Raw genomic sequence first — 21,244 nt, forward strand, 5'->3', positions numbered from 1 at the left:
TTTATATAAATAAATTATTTGATATTTTGTAGAGTGCAGTACGTTTCATGAATCACCTGTATCAGCTGCTTGATTATTGTGTTGACCTTCCCTCCCTTTCTGAAGGATGGGGCACAAATAGTAAGATCCATTACTGTAGGATAAAGGCTCGTCTAAATCCAAGACTCCCGGAGCTTTCCAGAAAGAAAAATGGATAGAAAATGACTCTAGCATATGTCACATAGTATGCCCAAAGCCCAGCCTTGAAATATGTACACAAATACACCTAACACAACAAAATGAGCAAGAATTACAGCAACAACTTTATTTAAATCTCACAAAGAAAGGAACATGGTCCACAACATGTTAGTTAAAAAACAAATCAAAACAAAACATCGAACATCAGCACTAACCCAAATTCTTGCGTACGGACTAGTTTGATTCTGTGTCTCGTAATGCAAAAATCTGAACTCAACTTCCATCAACACAACTGCTATTATTTGCTTTACAAACTAAACTTCTCCTGCTGAATAATTAACAATGAACATCTTAGAAGTAAAACACAAACCAAGGCCCAAGCACTTTGCATTGCTTGGAACTGCACAACTGAAAAAACCCCATGAACAGTAAAACCAGCTACAGTGCATTCTTTGATGGAAATTATTTTTGTTTAAATGCAAGCTTGTTAAATGAAAATCTCAACCAAGAAATTTAGTTCATTCCAGTTATGAATTTGCAGTTGTCTAAAACAACGATTTTTTCACACTACGTAGCAAATATGAAGTTACAAGACTAAGCAAACGCATGTCAATAGGTTGGTGCCACAACAGCATTGCAGCTGGGCCAAGGGGAACACTGTGGCTTTAGATAAGCCAGGTGTTCCTGTAGCTGTGCTAAGACTGACAAAGAATTTTGCCTCTGAGACATTCCTGAAATTCTGGTGTACACAGAACTGGATCCTCAGCTACGGCAGTTTGGACATGTCCCATTTCAACCCCCTGCTCCCCGGAGACAGCAGTGAGCACACCAGAGTTTCTAGTTGGTCTGTGAGTCACTCAAAAGGGCAAAATATTACAAACCCTTCCAGAGGCTTTGCAGCTTAGTGCAATCTGAAAACAGAGCCTGGATGACCACGAATGGCCGATAGCCTTTGCAAAATAGAAAACAGTTTAGGAGACAAAATTTTGCCCTGGTTTTAACAGCCAAGAAAAACAAGGAAGCAACAATTGCATTTAAAAAATTGAAGGTGTAACGTGCTAACGGGAGAAGTTTGGGTTACAGTCTGTGTAACTACAGAACTTGTGTGCTGAAAAATAATTCTGTGTAAGACTTGTCCAAAACATGAATAAAAGCAAGAACAACTGACCACCTTCTGTGAAGAATCCCACAAACACTTTAGTAAGTAAATATTAAATAAGAAAATATTAGCGTTTTTGTAGCAAGCGGAGGCCTATTCAAATGCTCTAGTTTTTTCCTGCTACAATGAAACTTAAAAGTTTCCCACCTGCACATATGACTGCCCCATGCACGCCTCCCAAGAAAACAAAAAGCAAAAACTAAAAACCAAACAGCAACAAAACCTATTCCCCTACCACCCAAAAAACAAAACCCAAACAAACAAACAATAAAGCAGCCCCACAGCACCAGCAGCACCCAGCCCATGCTACGTTCCCTGGGCAGGAACTGCATGAGTAATTTAACTTCAAAGATAGTAAAGTCTGTTTGAAAGCACCAGGTTTGGTTCTCTGTGAATGCTCTGACCTACAAGGAAAGCCAGTTTGTGAGCATACTGGCAAGGAGCAGGTACTCTGATGACACCCTGCAAAAGAAAAGAAAAGATTTCAAGTCATTTAACTAAGCACACACTCACTGGAATAAAGAATCCTGGATGCAGGATACATGTAAACTTTGTATTTCCTGTAGTTTATGCAGATTTGTGAAAACATCACATAAACTGAACAAATTGAACAAACATGCACTACAGAAGAAGAGATGCAAAAAAAACTTCCCAACTCCATTCCCCTCCTCACTCGTGGAACTGAAGTTTGGGGATAATACTCAAAACAAATCTTTTCTAGAGAGAATAATGATTACTTTGATCTTCAGACTTCAGAGAGATCACATAACCATAAAATGCCTAGCACTCAAGCTACCACTCCAGGTCTAGAAGCACACTTGCACACTTTTTGGATGTGCATGGCTGTTTGACGGACTTTTTCCTACCTTCTTGTGGGTTGTAATTGTATAGAGACGTACAATCTTAGATAAATATTATCAGGAAATACTTACCGACCAGTTATAGTACATGTGGCAAAGTTTGTAGGTTAAACGTTGTAGATGATCCGGTTTCAGTTTTCCAGTGTCATAAATGACATTATAATGAGTGGGTGAAACGCAGCCATTTCTCACTGCCTGACTCACAATAAAGAAATCGTACCTGGAATAGAAGGAACAAAACCCCAGAAAGGACTGAAAAATGTTGATATATACAAATACTACATATTGGAAACCATGAAATAATTGCATAATGAATTCATAAAATTTAAGCTTCTCCACTTCTTTCATTTACACATTCACTATGATTTCTTTTGAGAAGGACGTAAGTGTGGAAAGGGTTATTCTACTTTATCTCACAGCCCATTTAATATCGGATATATTCCCTCTATTATCAGGCTGCCAGCAAACAGAAGAAATGTTATTTACATACTGACTTACCACTCTGGTCTGGTCACCTCCACATCCACAACAGTACCAGGGGGTGGGTTTTTCAGTCCTCCTCCGCCACACTGAGCAAAGAACCTGGTATTCACTCGTTTCTTCACAACTATCACAGTAAGTCTTGGACTAAAATAAGTGAAAAAAAGACATTAAAACAAACAAAGAAATCCAAAAATATCCTGAAAAACTACACTGAGAGTATTTCAGAAGCAGATTCTCTAGAGCTTCAAATTAAAAGCAACTTTGGAGCTCTCCAGGGCATTAATTTCACATGTAAGTCTTCACTAATTAATTGCCTTAGACTAAATAGAACATTGTTCATAACTGCAGATTTTTTTGTTTTGGGTGTAACTTTGATACTATTTCTCACCAATCCTCTCATATTTTACTTCACAGGGAGACAAAACAGACCAAAGAGGGATCTTCTGGTCACAGATCTATTTCTACTATCTCTCTCTACCTCATCTTTTCATAGAGAAAACACTGTGTTTTAACAGTATTTTTGGTAAAGAGCAAGCCAGAAACAGAAGCTAGGTAAGCAGTTTAATTCCTACCATGTAAGCAATCCTTGGAATAGTAGTTATCTGAGCTCAAGTAAAATAAACACCAAAGAAAAGACAACACAATCTTCATCTGCAACTACTTTTTGTACCCCAGTGTATAATCCTCTTACATTATAAAATAGGGGGTTGGTGGAAACAGACTTACTTGTAGTCTTTACCAACACTCTTCAAGCAATCCAGAAATTGAGGCACTTCATAATTAACCAAAGTATTCAGTTGTCCATCTCCAACACCATCACGATACACAATAATACGAGAGGGCAAACACTTATTCCACTTGAACCAGTCTCTTAGAGCAGCTTAAAAACAAAAACAAACAAAAAGAGTAAAAGCTGTTAGCTATAATGACAATTCATTCCAAAACAAAAATGGATTTTTCTTACTGGAAAGCACAGCAGTAGTTTTTGAAACCTAAGGTCCTTAATCTTTCAGTAACCTGAAACAGGTATGCACCATGACACACAAATGTCACCGGCAAAGAGAATTCTGGTTTACCTGTGTACCAATACATATAAAAAGAAACTAAGGAAGTTATCTACTCTGCTGGCCTCTCTCACAGCAAGAAGCTGTAATCATTTAAATCCATCTCCTTTGAAGCACATCGAAAAGCAGTATTTAATGATTCTTACGAAATACAGTACTGAATAACAGAATGTACACAAAAAGTTATTAATTTTCAGCAATATTTACAGCTGTATTTTTAATCTGTTTTTATCTAAGTGCAAGTTGGTGCTGCCTCCCCTGAAGGCAGCTGAGGTGTGCTTTGAGGCAGCTGAACTGTCATTCCTTAGACCCGACTCAACACGAGCAGAAAGCCGTCCTTACTTTGCAAGCAGGCTTTAAGCCCATCCACAAGTTCTTGCCCACGACTTTGAACAGCACAGCGCGAGAACCACCTGCGAAGAACAAAATGAAAGATGGCCTTCAAAGCACTGCCCAGGCTTATGCAACGAAGTTATTTTTAAAATGGCTATGACCACATAGTCTTTATGGCTATTGTGGGTCAAAGCAGTCAAGCAAGAGCTAGTGTACCATGGGAATATTTCCCTTGCAAAGCCCCTGTGGGAGACAAATACCGTATCACCCTGTGCAATTCCTCCCTATCAAAACCAACTTTCACCCAAGTCAACTCAGGAGGCAGGAGAGCCTATCACTATGATGCCCTCAATTCCTCGCAGCCCTTGTCCCACCATTTGCTCCCCCTCCCCAAGCACTGTGGGAGAAGGATGAGGCTGTCCCTTCAGGGATGCTGTGGAAAAAATAATTCACAATATATAGTTCTTTATTAACCATGTACAGTAAAACAACACGGCCACTTTCATGATGGCCCACCACATTCAAGCTACTTTCCAGTTACGGGAAAAACAGAGATTTATTCAAATCTTACCGTGTCATCGTGTGATTCATGCTAGCAACAAATCCTGCAACTGACTGCTTTCCAGCTATAGTGTCATGGTAACAATCAATGCCCACAATCATTACCTGTTTTAGCTTAAAAGGAATCAATACAGAACATGTGTTAGTATGTGAAGACCTGCTCAAGCACCCTATAGTTTAAAAGGATCGTGACATAAGCTGCATGGTTTCAGGACACATAAGTAAACCACAGAATGAAATGTCTCCTTATGTCATATTTAACTTCATGCCTCTTCTCACAGACACAAAACAAACTACACAAAAAATACTCAGTTTTATTTTTTGAGGGAAAAAGGTTTGCTTTTTAAATAAAGCTCAATAAAGAAAACAGTTAACATTTTTTTAAAAATTACTTACTGGGATCTCAACACTCCAAAGTTCTCCACCCATTTTACAGTTCATTTGTAAGGCAATTTTTGTTGCTATAGCCATACAACTCTGAGGCTTGCTTAAAGTGCGAGCAAGCACACACTGACTTGGAATGGGGCAATCTGTACATAAGTATTTCTTGATGGCATCATACTTATCCTTTCGGGAACTAGACAAAATACAAACTACCTTTAAAGGAAAAAAAAAAAGAAATCTTTAGGCAGTTGCATTCTCAAAATTACAGAACAGTTTTAGCTCTCTAGGAAAATATTCTCGTGCTCAAGAGAAATATTCAAGTGTTCGCCATGAAAGAAATACCTGCACAGTCTCAGTGTCTATACATCAGGGTCAAGTACAAAGGCTCTTTTCCCAAAGGATACTCACGGTTATTCTGGGGTTTGAACAGGAATATGAGTAGACATGTAGTAGATACTCAGGAACCAAGAGTTTTATTTCTGAGAATGAATCCCCCTAGTTTTAAAACACCAGTTACAGTGATTAATGTAATTTGAAACTATGGATTCAAATACATACTATGTTTGTGTCATGGGTAATACTTTGCTGTAAAACCCTTAAATAAGCTTCTGTTCTATCATCTACTTCAATCCTGAAAAGGAAGAGGAAAAAAATGTTTACATAAAAAGTCTGATAGCTATTAAAACTTCAGCAAGAACATAAATGCTCATTATGAATCAGCACTGTATGAAGTGTTTATGAATAGCTATAAATGTGACATAGAACATTCACACGTTTTTAAGATTAAGAGGAATCCTCCCCAACTTAGGCTTCCAAGAGCAACGACATTCAAAATTAAGAGCAAGCACGTGTACTCAAGGGAAGATATTTGCAATGAGAACACGTCAGAATATCTCCAAAGTCAGCAAGAAAATATGTATTCCTTCTTGTATTACTAATAGCTCCACTTGAGAAGGTTTTGCTCAATGGCTATATGCCTAATAGATTGGTTGTGGCATCCTTTAATCCCCAGCGAAAGCTCTCAGAAATAAAAGTGTAAGAAAATCAGTCACTAGAGAAAACCAAACAATTGGCATACTGAAAGCAACTTTGTTTTATTAAAAATCTCAGTAGTGTGACATACTGTACTACCTCCTCATTTAGCAGCCTAAGCTTGCTAACAGACATACCTTAGTAAGCATTAAAATGATTTTTCCACCAGCTTTCTAAAGACACTTACATAGTTGCCTTGTTCATTTTGATTCCCATAGATGGCGTGACTTTAAACAGATTTTGAAGTAAGGTATTAGCAGCATCATAGTTGCGCCGTGTGTATATTAATAACCAGTTGTCCAGAGGCTTTGCGCAGATTAAGGGAGCTCCCCTACTTTCCTTTGACCAATCACCAAACTGAGGATTGTAATCAAACTGGAAATAAGAGATGGGAGAGAAAGAAAAATCAACACTCAACCAAACAAGCTATACCACAACTACTTCCTGATGCACTCGAGGACAAACTGCAACACTTCTGTCTAGAACAAATGACTAGATTTTATCTGTTCTTTTACTGCTATTGTCCCTAAATTACAACAAACTTTATCTAGCCCTTTCAAGAAATCCTACACTCTTCAAATGTTTCATTCATAATTATGCAAAGATACTTATGATTTTTAGTCCAGATAAGTTGTTACTATTTGCTGCACAGATTTTGTGCTACATAGTTATTTATGTATTGATTTTTCTTCAATTTTCTAATAAGGTAACTGCTTGATAAAAAGAAAAATATTATTACAAAGAGGATATCAGATCTTTTCAATAACAATAAAAAGCTTTACCGAATACAGATACACAGATCAAGCTATTGTAAAATGCCCTTTTCCATCAAGCATCCATTCAAAACAGAAGACTTCTACTACAGAGCAAATACGTAAAGTTTTAGGGCAATCTGACTTAATTGAAATCTAAGTTATTCATACTGAAGAGTTGCCTCACCTGTGAATGAACAGATACTGTATGTTTTTTACCTACTGAACTGAAGTAATTAGTGGCTTTTCATTTGAAAGCCTTGGTAATTTAATAAATGGCAACCAGCTAGAAACCTCTCTAGTGTCCTAGTTTGTGCATCTGAAATGATTTTGTTATGAGAGACAGGCTGTTAAGGAAGACACTACTGTAATGCAAGGCAAAAAGTCTTCTGGGGCTCCTAAACTGAACCTGTGAACAGTTTGTGAGACTCCTGTTTGGACAAAGACTTTTGTATAATGTTTTCTCTCATAATCTTTCATTTATAAATCAACAAGTAGTATGTCCTTCCTTAAGAAATCACTTCATCAGTGAGAGATCCAGGAGATATTAGAAGTTGTTCTATTTACCACATTTCCTGATTGAAGGATCTTTTCTCCTTGAACAACTCTTCCCGAAAAGGATAATAAATTAGAATCAAAGCTTAAACCCCAGTTTCGGAGTTCCCTCTGAACGTTGTCATCTCTGTTTCAAAACAAGATTGAAATTAAAACCAAGAAATCTGTTCTTGCTGAGACTTTTCTTTTTTAAAAACCAGCAGAACTTCCAAAGTTTCATGACAAAGAAGTACAGAAGATATTAAGGTAGCATACTTATGGATGTAGTCAATGAGTCTTCCAATTTCACGCTGCCTTTGCTCCGGTGGCAGTCGTGTATGAATTGCCAAGTCCTTCATCATATTAAAATCATTACGCATCTTCTCAGTTAATCCTGTTAACAGCAAAATCTTTTTCTGAGTATAAGTTACACCAAGGACTAAGAAAACTAAACTTGCAAGTCATGCAGACTAACTATGCATGTACTGCAGACACATGAAGTGGTGTCAGTAGTAATCAAGGTTTCCAGTTGCTCCCTGCACACACATTCCCACCTGCACAGAAGAAAAACACGTATTTCTGCACTTGAGAGGAAGCCACCCAAGACATGCAGCTCTTCATTTGCATTTCCAAAGCAAAAGGAAACAGTACTGAGACAGACAGGTACTGCTACTGCAAAGTGAGTATCTCAGAGGAAAATACATATTTATGGATCTTACAAAATTACAAGTTTACAGGAAATTTCTCTTTTTCAACAGAAGTTCTACCACCAAAAACTCTACAAGTTATAAGCAGACCAATGTTGAACACCATATGTAAAGACTATGCAACATCAAAACCCTTCAAACTTTTCAGCTTCATTTAAACATCTAACTTGTTTCTAAATTCACATTTCTACAAACAAAACATTTCAACTCAACTTGGCAAAAGGCTGCTGTCAAAACACCAGTTTCAGTAAGCATTATGGTTTGACAGATGCTTTGGTATGAAAAAATGCTACAGTACCTGTTAAGAAGCACAGTTCTGGAATTAGAACCACAGGTCCTGGCATCAAGTTTCCTCTCTTCTTCCTAAACTGACTGATCAAGACGGGCTGGTTCAAGTCGGTAATTTCTTGATTATATTGCTGTATGAGAAATATATGTTGTATGTTAGTCTATTCATAACAAACACTCTGTTTTCTTAATAATAACACTCTCTTTAGAAAATGAATACTTTTCCCAAAAGAAAGCAAGCCAAAAGCAATCTGGAACTGTTTTCAATTAGCACATCTAACTGGAGAGGAACTGGTTTTGTCAGAAAAGACCAAACAAGGAAGCCATCAAATTGATTACTTTTAAGAGACAGCAGGAACAATGCTCTGCCTTGCTTGAGACAGCGTCACCCAGAGTATCTGACTCAAGATTAGGATGCTCATTCCACATCAGTAATGGACAAGATTCCTGCCCTATAAAGCAATTTAATTCAAGACACCACAAGAATCAAACAAGATTCCAAGTGAAGTCTCCCAAAATCAACCGTCCCACAATCTTTTCTTGTACCTGGAAAGAGCTGGTCTGTCAGGCAGTCACTAACTTTTGTGTATTAAAAAAAAAAACGCAACACAAGCTGACAGTCAAGAAACACACTTCATAGTTTAACTTTTTCTTAAGAAGAACCATATCTCAGAAACCATCCAAAGGATAGCACTTCATGGAATCACAGAATGTCAGGGATTGGAAGGGACCTGGAAAGCTCATCCAGTCCAATCCCCCCCTGGAGCAGGAACACCCAGATGAGGTTACACAGGAAGGTGTCCAGGCGGGTTTTGAATGTCTCCAGAGTAGGAGACTCCACAACTCCCCGGGCAGCCTGTTCTGATGTTCTGTCACCCTCACTGAGAAGAAGTTTCTTTTCAAATTTAAGTGGAACCTCTTGTGTTCCAGTTTGAACCCATTACCCCTTGTCCTCTCACTGGTTGTCACTGAGAAGAGCCTGGCTCCATCCTCCTGGCACTCACCCTTTAGATATCTGTAAACATTAGTGAGATCACGCCTCAGTCTCCTCTTCTCCAGCTCCAGAGCCCCAGCTCCCTCAGCCTTTCCTCACACAGGAGATGCTCCACTCCCTTCAGCATCTTGGTGGCTGCGCTGGACTCTCTCCAGCAGTTCCCTGTACTTCTGGAACTGAGGGGCCACAACTGGACACAATATTCCAGATGTGGTCTCACCAGGGCAGAGTAGAGGGGCAGGAGAACCTCTCTGACCTACTGACCAATCCCCTTCTAGTACACCCCAGGTACCATTGGCTTCCTGGCCACAAGGGCCCAGTGCTGGCTCATGGTCATCCTGCTGTCCCCCAGGACACCCAGGTCCCTTTCCCCTACATTGCTCTCTAATCAGTCATTCCCCAACTTACACTGGAACCTGGGGTTGTTCCTACCCCTACACTTACACACAAAAAAGTGAGATCACAGCAAAGGCAGCAGTCAGAGAAAATTTATCATTTGGAAACTCCATCCTGAACTAGAATGGATAATATAAATTTTGCTTCTAGTTCATTAAGTCCCATCCTGTTTTACAGTTGAAATTGATGCGCAAAAAGATCTGCCTGACTCATTGGGATGGACTACTCATGCTGCATAGGTTACCTACTGTTTTCAGATTACACAGTATCCATTAAAAATAAAATTCCGTTAAAGAAAAATATTAATTACAGATGCATGCATCATAACTAAATGTCTACCAATGCCGTAACGTTTCAAGTTAAAGCATAACACACACACTGACAGTTTTCATACCCTTTTGTAGTAGTCCACATAGCTGATCTCAGAACCATCTGCTTTCCTAAAGGTACATTGTGGATTGGCATCCCAGTCGATGTCATCGACTCTGTATGTTCTGTTATTGTACCTAAATAAACAATTTAATCAGGTTTTCTTAAATCTTAAATAGAAAAGAAATAAAACTGTGGGATGCAAAAGTTAACAGCAGTACTCATGTAAGTTGAAACTTTTGCTATCAGCAGCAGTAACTTCAAGTTTTCAATTGTAACAGGTTATCAATTCTACTAAAAGCTAAACTGTAAAATCAAACAAAACCAGAACTAATCCAGTATGTACTTTCTGCTTTCATAAATGCTGTCACCTCGATTAGTTTGCTAGCTCGACAATTATATCATTTTCATGCTTTCTCATGCTTCATTCTATACTTCAGGACACAGAACATCCAAAAAAAATAAATAGCTCTCTAAGACAAGAGTCCAAAGAGACTTACTTTGTCAGAACAATTACACCTATCAGCTCTTTAGCACAGACATCTCTGAATTTTTGCTGTTCAACCTGGTAATACAGACTGTACATACAATCCAACACTGTTTCACTGCGAAGAACCTTGTGGCTCACATCCATACATAACATAATGCTTTCCTCATACTGGAGGATAGAACTTGTGAAGCCCGGCCAAACCATTAACCTGTCAGAAGAGAACATACAGAATCGTAACGTGCTTTAAAGCATCTCTATTCTCACCCCTTAAGTTACTATACATCTGTCCACTTTCCCAGACACTAGAAAGCAGGAATTTACATGTCAGATTAAATGGCTTTCAGAATGAAGGCTGGACACTCCTGAGCTTTAGAATTAAAGCATTCAGAGATCTCAGCCCTACAGACAGTTAAGCAAGGTTTCTGACACTGAAGTAAAATGTAACAGCAGAACACACACTGGAAATGAGTAATGAGATCTTAGACACACAAGACACTAAGTCAGGAGAATGAGGTCTCATGCCACCCAGGAATACCAGGTTTTAGGTCCGTGGTTTTATTACAAGACAAACCATCAGAGCAACATCAAAACATCACTCTTTCTCCCTGCAGCCCTCCTGAACCGGAGTATCCATTTTGCCAAACCTGTGATTAGGGATGCTGATTGGGTCATTGGGGTTGTAATAATTACGTCCAATCTGCTGCAAACTCAACATCTTCAAAATCCTAGAAGTTGAAATACAGGTGTCATTTACCATTATTATTCAGTTTATCAAACTATGTATGGTCCCATCCCTCCACAAAACCTCATTTCTTGTTCATCTGACTAGATGAAACAGACATGAATATGAACTTTTCATTTAACTCAATGCAGAAAGGCATGGACACCTATTAATGATAATCAGTTCAGAGCAAGTTAGCATACAACCCAACCCTTCACCAACCAGTTGAAGGTAGCAGTCTCAACAAGCAACATTTCAGATGAACCACGTAGCCAAGGTACCAAGGTTAAGTGGAAAGACTCCAGCAAAAAAAGTAATTTGTCAGTTCAAGGCCCTGCACTACTGTTTGCTCGGAGAAAAGGTATAAATTCATTTCACACCAACATGTGCCAGAAACATGCATCTAACTGCACATTAAAATGTTGCCACATGTGGTTGGCCACATAGTAAAGGTAGCCACAATGGCTTAAAAACTTACATATATAAATATTGATCTGTTGTCCACCCTTCAGAAAGGAAAAACTTAAGGCAGATACTTTCAGAATGACTTCTTATAAAGACATAATTTGGACAGCAAACCTTCTAAAAATGATGTTGTAAAATTGCAGGCACGTAGGTGAATTAGGTGGCAACTCATTAGTCAATGTGATTGTTATCTTCACATCCTCTCCATTTCGGGTCCTACTACACACTTGAGTAACCTGAGAAAGTGAAGTTAGGTTAATAAAACTAGAGGCAAACAGAGCTACAGCTGTACTTTGCTCAATTAATATAAAATTGGACTTGCACCTCAAGATTCTAAGTAACCATTCAAGACTTAGCTGAAACAAGAATTTGACTTCCTACTATGACGGTGAACTACAACCTAAAATGCTTTACTTTTTTGGGTGAAGATGACTAATGGAATAGAATGGAGACCATCCCCAAAGCAGCTGAATTCAAGATGAAAACAGGGAGATCCCTTACCAATTGCCATCACAGGAAAAAGACTCACCTTCAGGAAATAAACTTAATTGCCAATTAATATATATTTAATTACTGATGCAGGTACTGGGAGGCAACAAGGCAAACATTAAAACACACAGTGAACAAAGCTTCCCTCTCTCCCTTTTCCATGCTCAACCTTGAGTCCAGACTCCTCTGCACCCCTGCTAACACCACCGGTTACACTCAGTCCCTTCAGTGAGGCCAAGAGCAGCACAAAGCGCATCAATTCTCTACTTTTACCCAGATGGGTAAGAAACAATAAGCATCATAAAATGCAAGTCAAAATAAAAAATAAAATAGCATTCTCATATCACACCTTATTCCCTAGTCTTTTTGGCAAGAACAATATTGATCCATCAAATGCGTGTGTCTTTCCAATTAGCTCTTCATGCTGGAAGAGCAAAGCTGATCGAAGACGGCGTGCTTCCATCTCTGGGCTGTAGCCAACGTGGTACTGATACAAAGCCCACTGCGGTCGAGATGTCAAACGAAAGTAATTTGTAGTTAATTTTATCGCAAGACCTGAGGAACCTAAAATGAGAGGCAAACATCTTAGTAGTTACAAAATTTTACCAGTTTACAGTAATTCAAGAGCTTTGAGAATTTCAAAAAACTAAAGCATTCAAAGATTAGAGGTCAGTTGTGTTCTGGAACTTCTAGCTCAGTAAGCTGTAGGAAATGCTCACACAGGCATGGTGTTATCATAGACACCTGCTCATGAGAGATTCTTATAGTTCCTTCAGTAGTCAGGAAAACTCCCACATCAAATGAGGTAAGCATTTAGATCAGTAACCTGCCCCCCAAAGGATTAGTACTAGGTACTAAAGAGATGAGTTTCCACCAAAACATACATTTCCTTGGTGGACATACCAGTTTTTGATTCTTGAACATGTTCTATGGCTTGCCGAGTATTTACCCCTAGGTCATGGAAATCTCTACGACGTCCGCCTCTATCTGCTAAAGACAATTCCTGAAATCCTGCAGAAATCTGTAATCCTGTTTTGAAATTTGAGGAAAAATTAAAATCAAGTTGTACATACAAATAAGAATTAAATACAATTCCATTTTGAAAGTCAGATACATATACAATTAAGAGAAATTATGAAATGTTAACTTTCAGCTTTTGCTATATAGTAAATTAATTTTAAAATAGCACTCATGTAACACGTCAACTTCTTCTGACTTACAGTTAGCTAGTAAGAAAACAGAACAGCTCACTAGCCAGATGAAAAACAGATGTAAACCCTTCAAATCAACAGCCTGATCTGCAAATATGGGGAGGACAAATCTTTCATTTCAGCTCCAGCTGGTACTGAAACCTTTAAATACACTGTAATGTGAAATAGGTAAGAAAGCCTAATTTCCTTATCAAGACTGAGGAAAACAATGAAATATCAAAATGAAATTTACTATTGGTATTCATGCAGTTAACGGTGTGAATTGCTTTCTTATTTAATGTTTAAACTATTTTGATAGAGGAGATGGTACAGATGGAGGAGAGCACACAAGGTAGTTTTCAAGATTCCTGGATGTTATACGGCACCTCAGAATGACAATATTATCATCACAAGGTATGTACAGTGAACTTTCCAAATCTTAGAAATAAATCTCCTTTGGTAAGAAAAATCAGAAATACAGTCAAAAGAATGTCTTTATTGCATTCTCTTCAAAATAGTTGGTCTTGTGGGCAATGAACTTTTTCACTCTTTCTGACCTTCTGGCCTTTTCACATCCTGGCTTTGTGGAACACCCTGAGGGACCCTCTGTCGTCCACGGCCACCAGGTTCTTCTGACACTGATGGAGGAACATGTGGCTGCTGAGGTTGCTGATGGCCGGGCAGCTGACCTGGCAAAGCCTGCTGGACCTGCAAGAGTTGGGAACAACTTTTGCCACTGCAACTGAAGAAACAGCACACCTCCCAGAGTACACCAAAACAATGTCACCAACCAAGTGCAGAATACTCAAACACCCAAGTGTAGCAGTTAGATCTAAGTTTAAATCTTTTTTCCTATATTAAATAGCAGTGTTATTACTTTGTACTTCAAACTCCAAAACAATGGGGTTCCACTTTTTTGTAAGTTAATATTCACTTAACTAGTAGTAAATGTAACTTTTCTCTTTCCAATCTCTAAAATTTCCAGACTTCTCATTTTTAACAACTTCTTTGACACTTCGAGTAGCTGACATATTTTTTAATTTTACTGTCTAATGAATAGATAATATTAAAAAGTTTCATGCCTGGCAGAACAGCAAAACAGGAGCTTCAGTCATGAACAATCCTGTAATTCAGTTTGATGTTACCAATTGCCGTCTGCCCCACAAGTCAGCAGTTCCCCCAGGAGTAATCAAGTTCTCTACTTTAAGTGTAAGGAAGCAAGAGTCCAGTACCAAGAACGATCACAAAACCTGAGCTAGCAGGAGGAACCCCTGAACCAGTGTCACACGACCTGCCAGCAATCCATTCCTGGAGTTCCTCTGCTCCTTTGCTCTCAGAGCTCTTGGTACAGGTCTTCTGATTCCCATATGCATGTTCTGACACTGAACACATGATCCAGTAACTAAGCAGGCCTCTCTGTTTAGACTGTCCACCTCATTTTTACACATTATAAGATCTATCAAAAGTATACCTTTTTAGTCTGTAAATACCCATAAGCACTACTGCAAAGATCAAATACACACAACTTTAAAGAGCATGTGTGTTAGAGTCCAGTACTGTCACAGTAACAGCATGTTATCACAAATTTTGTGCTCCCTTTAGTATCCATGAATGTAGTTCAGGAAAGATCAGTTCTGCTTTACCTCTCCCATTTATACTCCACCCTTGCTCCTGAAGGTAGCCACACTATCACCAACAGAGATTCTCCAGCCCAAGAGGCAGGCAGTGAGTCCTGCTGTCCCGAGCTGACTATACCCCTTTCCCATCCATTAAAGGATCAGAGCAGAGCTCAATATCGAGTCATAAATTGACAGAAGAGATTATGCTGGGATAGGATTCACTGTATGGGACCCAAAGCAAGACCAATCCTGAGGTCTGACCAGGTTGCTCAGAGATTTATCCCACCTCCAGGGATGTACACTGCACAGCCTCAGTGGCAACTTGTTCTAGAGCCTGACTGTCCTCATCATGAACACATTTTTTTCTGTGTCCAATCAAAACAACTCTTGCTTCAATTTGTACCTATTGTGTCTCATCCTCCCACCATGCACCATTATGAAGAGCCAAGCTCTATCTTCCTGGTATCCTCCCTGGTGGCTGCAGTATCTACACTGAGAAAGAGTTCCCAGGCACTGAGCAACTAATCCTCTTTCCTGCCTCTGCAGCAACACCACAGCAAGGAAAGACAGGCCCCTGACCTCCTTAAATCTCACTAATGCTTTTTCACAAAAACCTAAGTAAGAACAACTTGGTGTATTATAATACTTCTGTATCAGTATAGTGTAGAAGTCAAATGATAAGGTTCAATTCTAAAACACATGGCTAGTTGTTCCCTGCAATCAGCATAGATTACATTCTCACTTAAACTGAGATAGAGCGCATGCCTAAGCCCTCATGTTCCAAACACCTAATATAAAACCTCTTATTCATTCCGCAACCTCTTTTTAACTTGTCTTTGGAAACACTTCTGGAACTAACCCTCTTGGAGGGAGATACACACAGCTGACAAGGTAGAACAGTGGCAGCTACACAGAAAAAAAAACCAAGACAGACTTGTCTCCACTCAGATTGCATCAATATTCACAGACCATGTCAAGCACCCAAGCCTCACCATTCCCCTTACTTTCCTCTTCACCCGCAGCAGGACACTGATATCACCTCCTGACTTCTGCTAACAATTCTACTCAAATCGAAGAAAACAAGTTTGAAGCAATGAGGTCTTTTAGGTTTATAAATTCACTATTTCCACTAGCTGCTACGCCAACTGTATTACATCAGAGTACTTGGAAGCATGCAAAAGTTTCCTTTATAAAAAGAAGTTAATGTAACTATACCCCAAACACAATATATACATACACACATACCATCTAGCACATTCGCCTGATATTAAAATAAGAAGCAGCTGAGCTGTGACATTGCAAAGCCTACCTGTGCTTCTTAAACAGAGAACCAACTTACAGATGCAGCTCCTACAGAAGGAATCGCAGCCTCCTGTCCCGGAGGTCTTCCTCTTGCTCTGGCTCTCGCTCTTCCTGTCATCTTCTCTTCTAAGATAAACCACCTACAGCATTAGTGTTCAATCTTCTCCTTCCCCCACCCTAATTCCACTAAATATTATGAACACTATTCACTCTTGTTTAATTTCATCTGGTTCAGTAAAACATACCCCCTTCTGCAAACTTCCCTGTTCCTGGATCTCCACACCAACACAGCCACAACAGGGAGTGTAGGGAAGTTACAGCTCTTTATAGTCAAGTTTGAACCTACTGGCACAGTCCACCACAAATTCTAAGGCTGTGAAGAAAGTCACCAAGGTTGGAGAGCACAGCAGGATCTGCAACCTCATCCAAGCGTAACTCAGGGCTTGCTGATGTTATTTTCAAGTTATAATTGAGACTCAATTCAGACTAATTTGCTACCTTACCCTGGGGGCAGCACATGCTTCACCCCCAGCACACACCAACCCTTAACACCTGGCTAGCTCCCCGACGGCGGAAACCAGCCCAGAGACCTGTCCATCCCCTTCTCCCCACAGCAACCCTTCCTTCTGCACAGGCTCGCCCCCAACTTCTCCCTCAGCCTCCAGCAGCTTGTGGGGCCAGAAACCGCGCCCAGAGGCGCCTCCACCGCCAGCCCCGCCGGGCCCTGGGCGTCCCCTCAGCCTGTCCCCGGGCCGCGAGCGGCTCTGCTCCCACCTCACGACACACCACAGGCCGCCCTCTTCACGACGCCAGACGACTTTGTTTCCGCGAGGGCCAGCTGTCACTCCCGCAGCCGAAGGCGCCCGCAGGCCGGTCCCTCGAACACAACAGTGGCCCCGTAGGGACCGACGGGCCACCTCCGGCGCCACTGCCCGCCGCTCAGCCCCGGCGCGCAGGCGCAGACAACCCGGGCGGCACGCGCTAGCGGTGCAAGGCGGGAACGCACGATCTCCTCCGATTGGCTCCCGAGTCCCGAGGAGCGCCGAAGAGTCCCGAGGAGCGCCGAAGAGTCCCGAGGAGCGCCGAAGAGTCCCGAGGAGCGCCGAAGAGTCCCGAGGAGCGCCGAAGAGTCCCGAGGAGCGCCGAAGAGTCCCGAGGAGCGCCGAAGAGTCCCGAGGAACGCCGAAGAGTCCCGAGGAGCGCCGAAGAGTCCCGAGGAGCGCCGAAGAGTCCCGAGGAGCGCCGAAGAGTCCCGAGGAACGGCGAAGAGTCCCGAGGAGCACCGAAGCGCTGCCGAAGCGTCCCGAGCGCTGCCGAAGTGCTGCCGAAGAGTCGCCGAAGAGTCCCGAGCGCAGTCGAAGGCGGCCGGAGCGCAGCGGCTGTTCCCCTTGCCCGCTCGGGAGGCGGATGGCTCGGGTCCCCGCTTGCTCCTTCGGGTGGCGAATAAACCTGGCGCTGAGCGTTTCGCCTGATAACGGTGACGCGCTGGTGTCCACAGTGCGAGGGTCGGGGGTCCCCCCAGGCCACCCCCGGGGCAGGCTGGAGCTCCGGGCTCCCCAGACACCGTCACCCCCGCCGCACCCGGGGGCCGTGCCCGGTGTCCGTGGTGCCCCTGGGCAGAACCGGCCTTTTGAACCACGTTGGTCACCTGTGTGACAGGAGAATTTTCCCGCTAAAAATTATTTCCTCCTCATGCCACTTCTTGCTTGAAAAATAAATCTAAGTTAACCAGAAGGTGGAGCAATAAAACAAGGAATAAAAGTCTTGAAAGTGTTTTTCGGTGAAGGACAGAGTCAGCAACATTTACAATGATGTTGCTTAAAGTTCTTTTCCAGAGATACAGGCAGCAGTAGTTGTCCATGGACGTGATGGGCATAGGGTGGAAACTGTGGGCAGGAACAACTTCACACAACCCAGTTTGCTTAAAGATGAGATGGCTGCAATGCATCTGGAGACACTGGCTGCCAGGGACAAGAGACAACATTATCTGATAAAAAACTTACCTTCATAAAAGACCAGTCTGATCTCATGAGGTCATTTACAATTTTTCAGGTACCTGCAGTGAAGAGAGGACAAGGTTCCTTTTCCTTTTTAACATTAACACTTAAATACTACAAATATCTCTTTTTGTTTTATTTAGATTACCAGTTTGTCCCTGAAGCCAGTTTTGTGCTTCTCATTGATGTCAGCATAGCAACCCACTTAGGAAGCCAGATTCTCTTTTACAAGTTAAAAAGAAGAGCTTTTGAACTATGAAAGTGTGGGTATCACCACTTAAAGATAGCTGAAGTACTTTGAGCATGTGTTTTTTATTATTCACATATAAAAGTGGATAAATATTGAACAAACTCAATACCTACACCTAGATGGAGCGTGTTCGTGCTTTTAGGAGCCGTGATTTCTGCTCGCCATCCATACTGGGAATCCTCATTGCTCTGTCGCCTGCAAAACTCCCCAGTGGGCAGAGGGTTAACGCTGCAGAAACACAACATGCAGATTTTCTTGGCTCAGCAGTATTTCAAGATAAACAGAATATAAAGATGTTGTCAGAGTCATTTACGTTATGTAAATCATGAGAAAGCAGAATGTGTGTGTTGGAAATAGTTATGTTTGTTTATTCATTTAAAATATCTGCTGTACTTAATGTTTATTTTCCTTATGCCAAATTCCTTACGTTTCACTGCAGAACTTAATTATCTTTAGACGGGAGTAGTTAAAAGTACTTAATCAGGCTGGCTACCTACAGCAATTCCTTCTAAAGTGAAAATAAACATCAACAATAAGCACGCTCATTTCTATATGTGCGCTGTCTGACAGTTAATTAGTACTTAATAAAAGATAGCTTCCAATTTGATTTTCACAGCCTTTCAGACTTGTTTTCTTTTTGTTTTAGCACTTGCAGCCCCGTTCAAACCGTGACTCCACAGGTAGGCTCAGTGCGTTTTCACAGGCAGCGGGAATGTGGAACTGGCACCGCACCAATCACAACAGGTGCAGCGTGTCCTATTCCTGGCTGGTTTCTCAGGAACACTGAGAAAAACAAGATTTCGAAATTGGTAGCTGTTTGTATTTTATATTTTCTATGTTGCCAAAAAACCCTACCAATGCTGGACTTCCATACGTCGAAATATCACATATGAAATAACTTTTTCACAGCTACTTGGCTTGCTCTTTGCTTTGATGTTTGCTTGACCCATGATGCAATGGTTTTTTTGCCTTCTGTCTCCTGTTGCTACAATGAGACATTTCCCATACTTGTCATCTCCAAAGGGGAAAAGACCATGTGGAAACAGAACAAAGAAAACAGAACAAAAGAAAATCAGGGATTTTTCCAAAGGCCCATTTGATGTACAAGTATAAACAGGAAAAAGATGCCCGAGGAGGCAGGAGCCAGGAACTGTACGAGCAGACAGCTGGTAACTTGTGTGGTTAACAGCACTTTGGCCTTCTGAATGGTAAATAAATAAGTGATTCCAAGGCACGCAGTGAAGAAAAAGCTCACGTCAGTACCTTTAGTGTAATGTTGAAGTGTATTGCAAACTCCTAGCAATGAGAGCTGGACTCTTCATGTCTTTCTTGTAACACCAAGTCCCGGTATCAATAGCTCTTTTGGTTGTAGCCTGAGAAAAGGCAACACCTCGGGATATCAGAATAAAAAGTGTTGTCTGCTGCGGTGAAGCAAGAAAAGATAAGGGACACTTCACAACAGAACACAAAAACTCATACATGTGGCTAGAGTTTTAAAAGCCCAACATGTTGCTCATGGATCTTAATAAATACATGTTAAAAAAAAAAAAAAAAAAGGGAATTGCTTAAAAAAATACTTTAAATTCATGTTCCTGTGGTAGATATTAAGTATTCACATATCTGGACCACAGTGTTTTTACATTCTTGATTAGTTTTTTTCTAAAGCTAGAGAGGCAAGGTTTTAAAGACTGACTTACTATCTAAAATAATGTCTCACGAGTTAACAGTCTTGGTTCTTCCCAGTGCAAGTTTTTAATGCCACATTTAATGTGCTGTAATGATGCTTGGGCAGCAGGACGGACCTGCCCACACGGCGGAGCCTGGTTGGCTCACCAGGCTGGGGAGCAGGGAAACAAGTATTCACACAGCGAACCAGAAAGCAAAAGGCATGTTATGGGAAAAAAAATGCTACGAAGGAGGCAATACTCAGTTTGCTGTATAACAAATACAATGCTACTATTTTCTCTCAGGAATACATTCTTCAACTTTGTGTTTCCTCTGCTGTTCTCTAGACTATTTCATCCCTAATTTCTCTTTTTCCTTCAGATCCTCACTTCTTTTCCCTATTCTTTGTAATTCTTCTCCTAAAACATCACTCTATTCTTGGCATCTGTGTAGGACTCTCTGCAGCTCCCCTTGACAACAGTGTGTTTTGCTCCAACAGAAGCAAACTGGTTTTCTGTTCCATGCTCCCTGTTTACCAGGGTATCTAATCGCCGCCCTTATCATCGCTGCTCATTCCAGGCCCTGTTTTGTCAGCCTGCACCCTCTTTTCCTGAAAACAGCCTGGTATGTACAAACCATCATATCCCTGCCAAAATTTCCTGCGCTGTATCAACTTTACTCTTATTTTCTGTTAAATTGTGTCCATTACAAATTCACATCGGTCCTAGCTAACATTTAATTTGTATCCAAATCCTGAGCAAAGTGACCAAGAAGTGATTTGACCTAAGTTCTCAATAAACAGTCACATTAAATGGAGAGGTCACATTAACTAGGCAGGAACACGACCTTCAGAAGCCAATACTGTAATTAGATTTGTAAAGTGTATTGTATAAAATAAGAAAATCTGTAAGATGTGGGCCTATCCTTTATTATCTATATTTTTAAATAATTAGAGAAGATGGA

The 21,244-nt window shown here is 40.8% G+C and overlaps 1 protein-coding gene across 2 annotated transcripts; it reads right to left on the bottom strand.

Annotated features, from left to right (window-relative positions):
* Positions 1-287: 287 nt before the first annotated feature.
* On the bottom strand, positions 288-17,265 carry PIWIL1 (piwi like RNA-mediated gene silencing 1). Of its 2 annotated transcripts, XM_082066050.1 has the most exons (21): positions 17,144-17,265; positions 16,407-16,495; positions 14,006-14,156; positions 13,162-13,287; positions 12,608-12,822; positions 11,884-12,005; positions 11,228-11,308; positions 10,594-10,791; positions 10,119-10,230; positions 8,345-8,465; positions 7,616-7,733; positions 7,373-7,487; positions 6,241-6,428; positions 5,576-5,652; positions 5,034-5,230; positions 4,648-4,751; positions 4,086-4,156; positions 3,406-3,559; positions 2,695-2,823; positions 2,269-2,416; positions 288-1,798 (listed from the first exon to the last, which is right to left on the bottom strand). In XM_082066050.1, the coding sequence occupies exons 2-21, from the start codon at positions 16,485-16,487 to the stop codon at positions 1,682-1,684; spliced, it is 2,625 nt and encodes an 874-aa protein (XP_081922176.1). In that variant the 5' UTR covers positions 16,488-16,495; positions 17,144-17,265; the 3' UTR covers positions 288-1,681. The 2 variants fall into 2 exon arrangements, with proteins under 2 accessions (XP_081922176.1, XP_081922175.1); XM_082066049.1 differs by lacking the exon at positions 17,144-17,265 and having other exon boundaries at positions 16,407-16,537.
* Between the last annotated feature and the right edge of the window lie 3,979 nt (positions 17,266-21,244).

Source organism: Streptopelia decaocto (genome assembly GCF_964273445.1).
Source record: "Streptopelia decaocto genome assembly, chromosome: 15".
Taxonomy (NCBI): domain Eukaryota; kingdom Metazoa; phylum Chordata; class Aves; order Columbiformes; family Columbidae; genus Streptopelia; species Streptopelia decaocto.

Bases quoted from the DNA above. Each gene is read 5' to 3' on its own strand.
- PIWIL1 (XM_082066050.1), bottom strand. From the start codon at position 16,487: ATGACAGGAAGAGCGAGAGCCAGAGCAAGAGGAAGACCTCCGGGACAG. The intron at 12,006-12,607 runs GTGTGATATGAG...TCACTTTCTCAG, and splicing joins CAAAAAGACTAGGGAATAAG to GTTACTCAAGTGTGTAGTAG. The intron at 10,231-10,593 runs GTAAGTCTCTTT...TTGTTTATTTAG, and splicing joins GGTGTAATTGTTCTGACAAA to GTACAATAACAGAACATACA.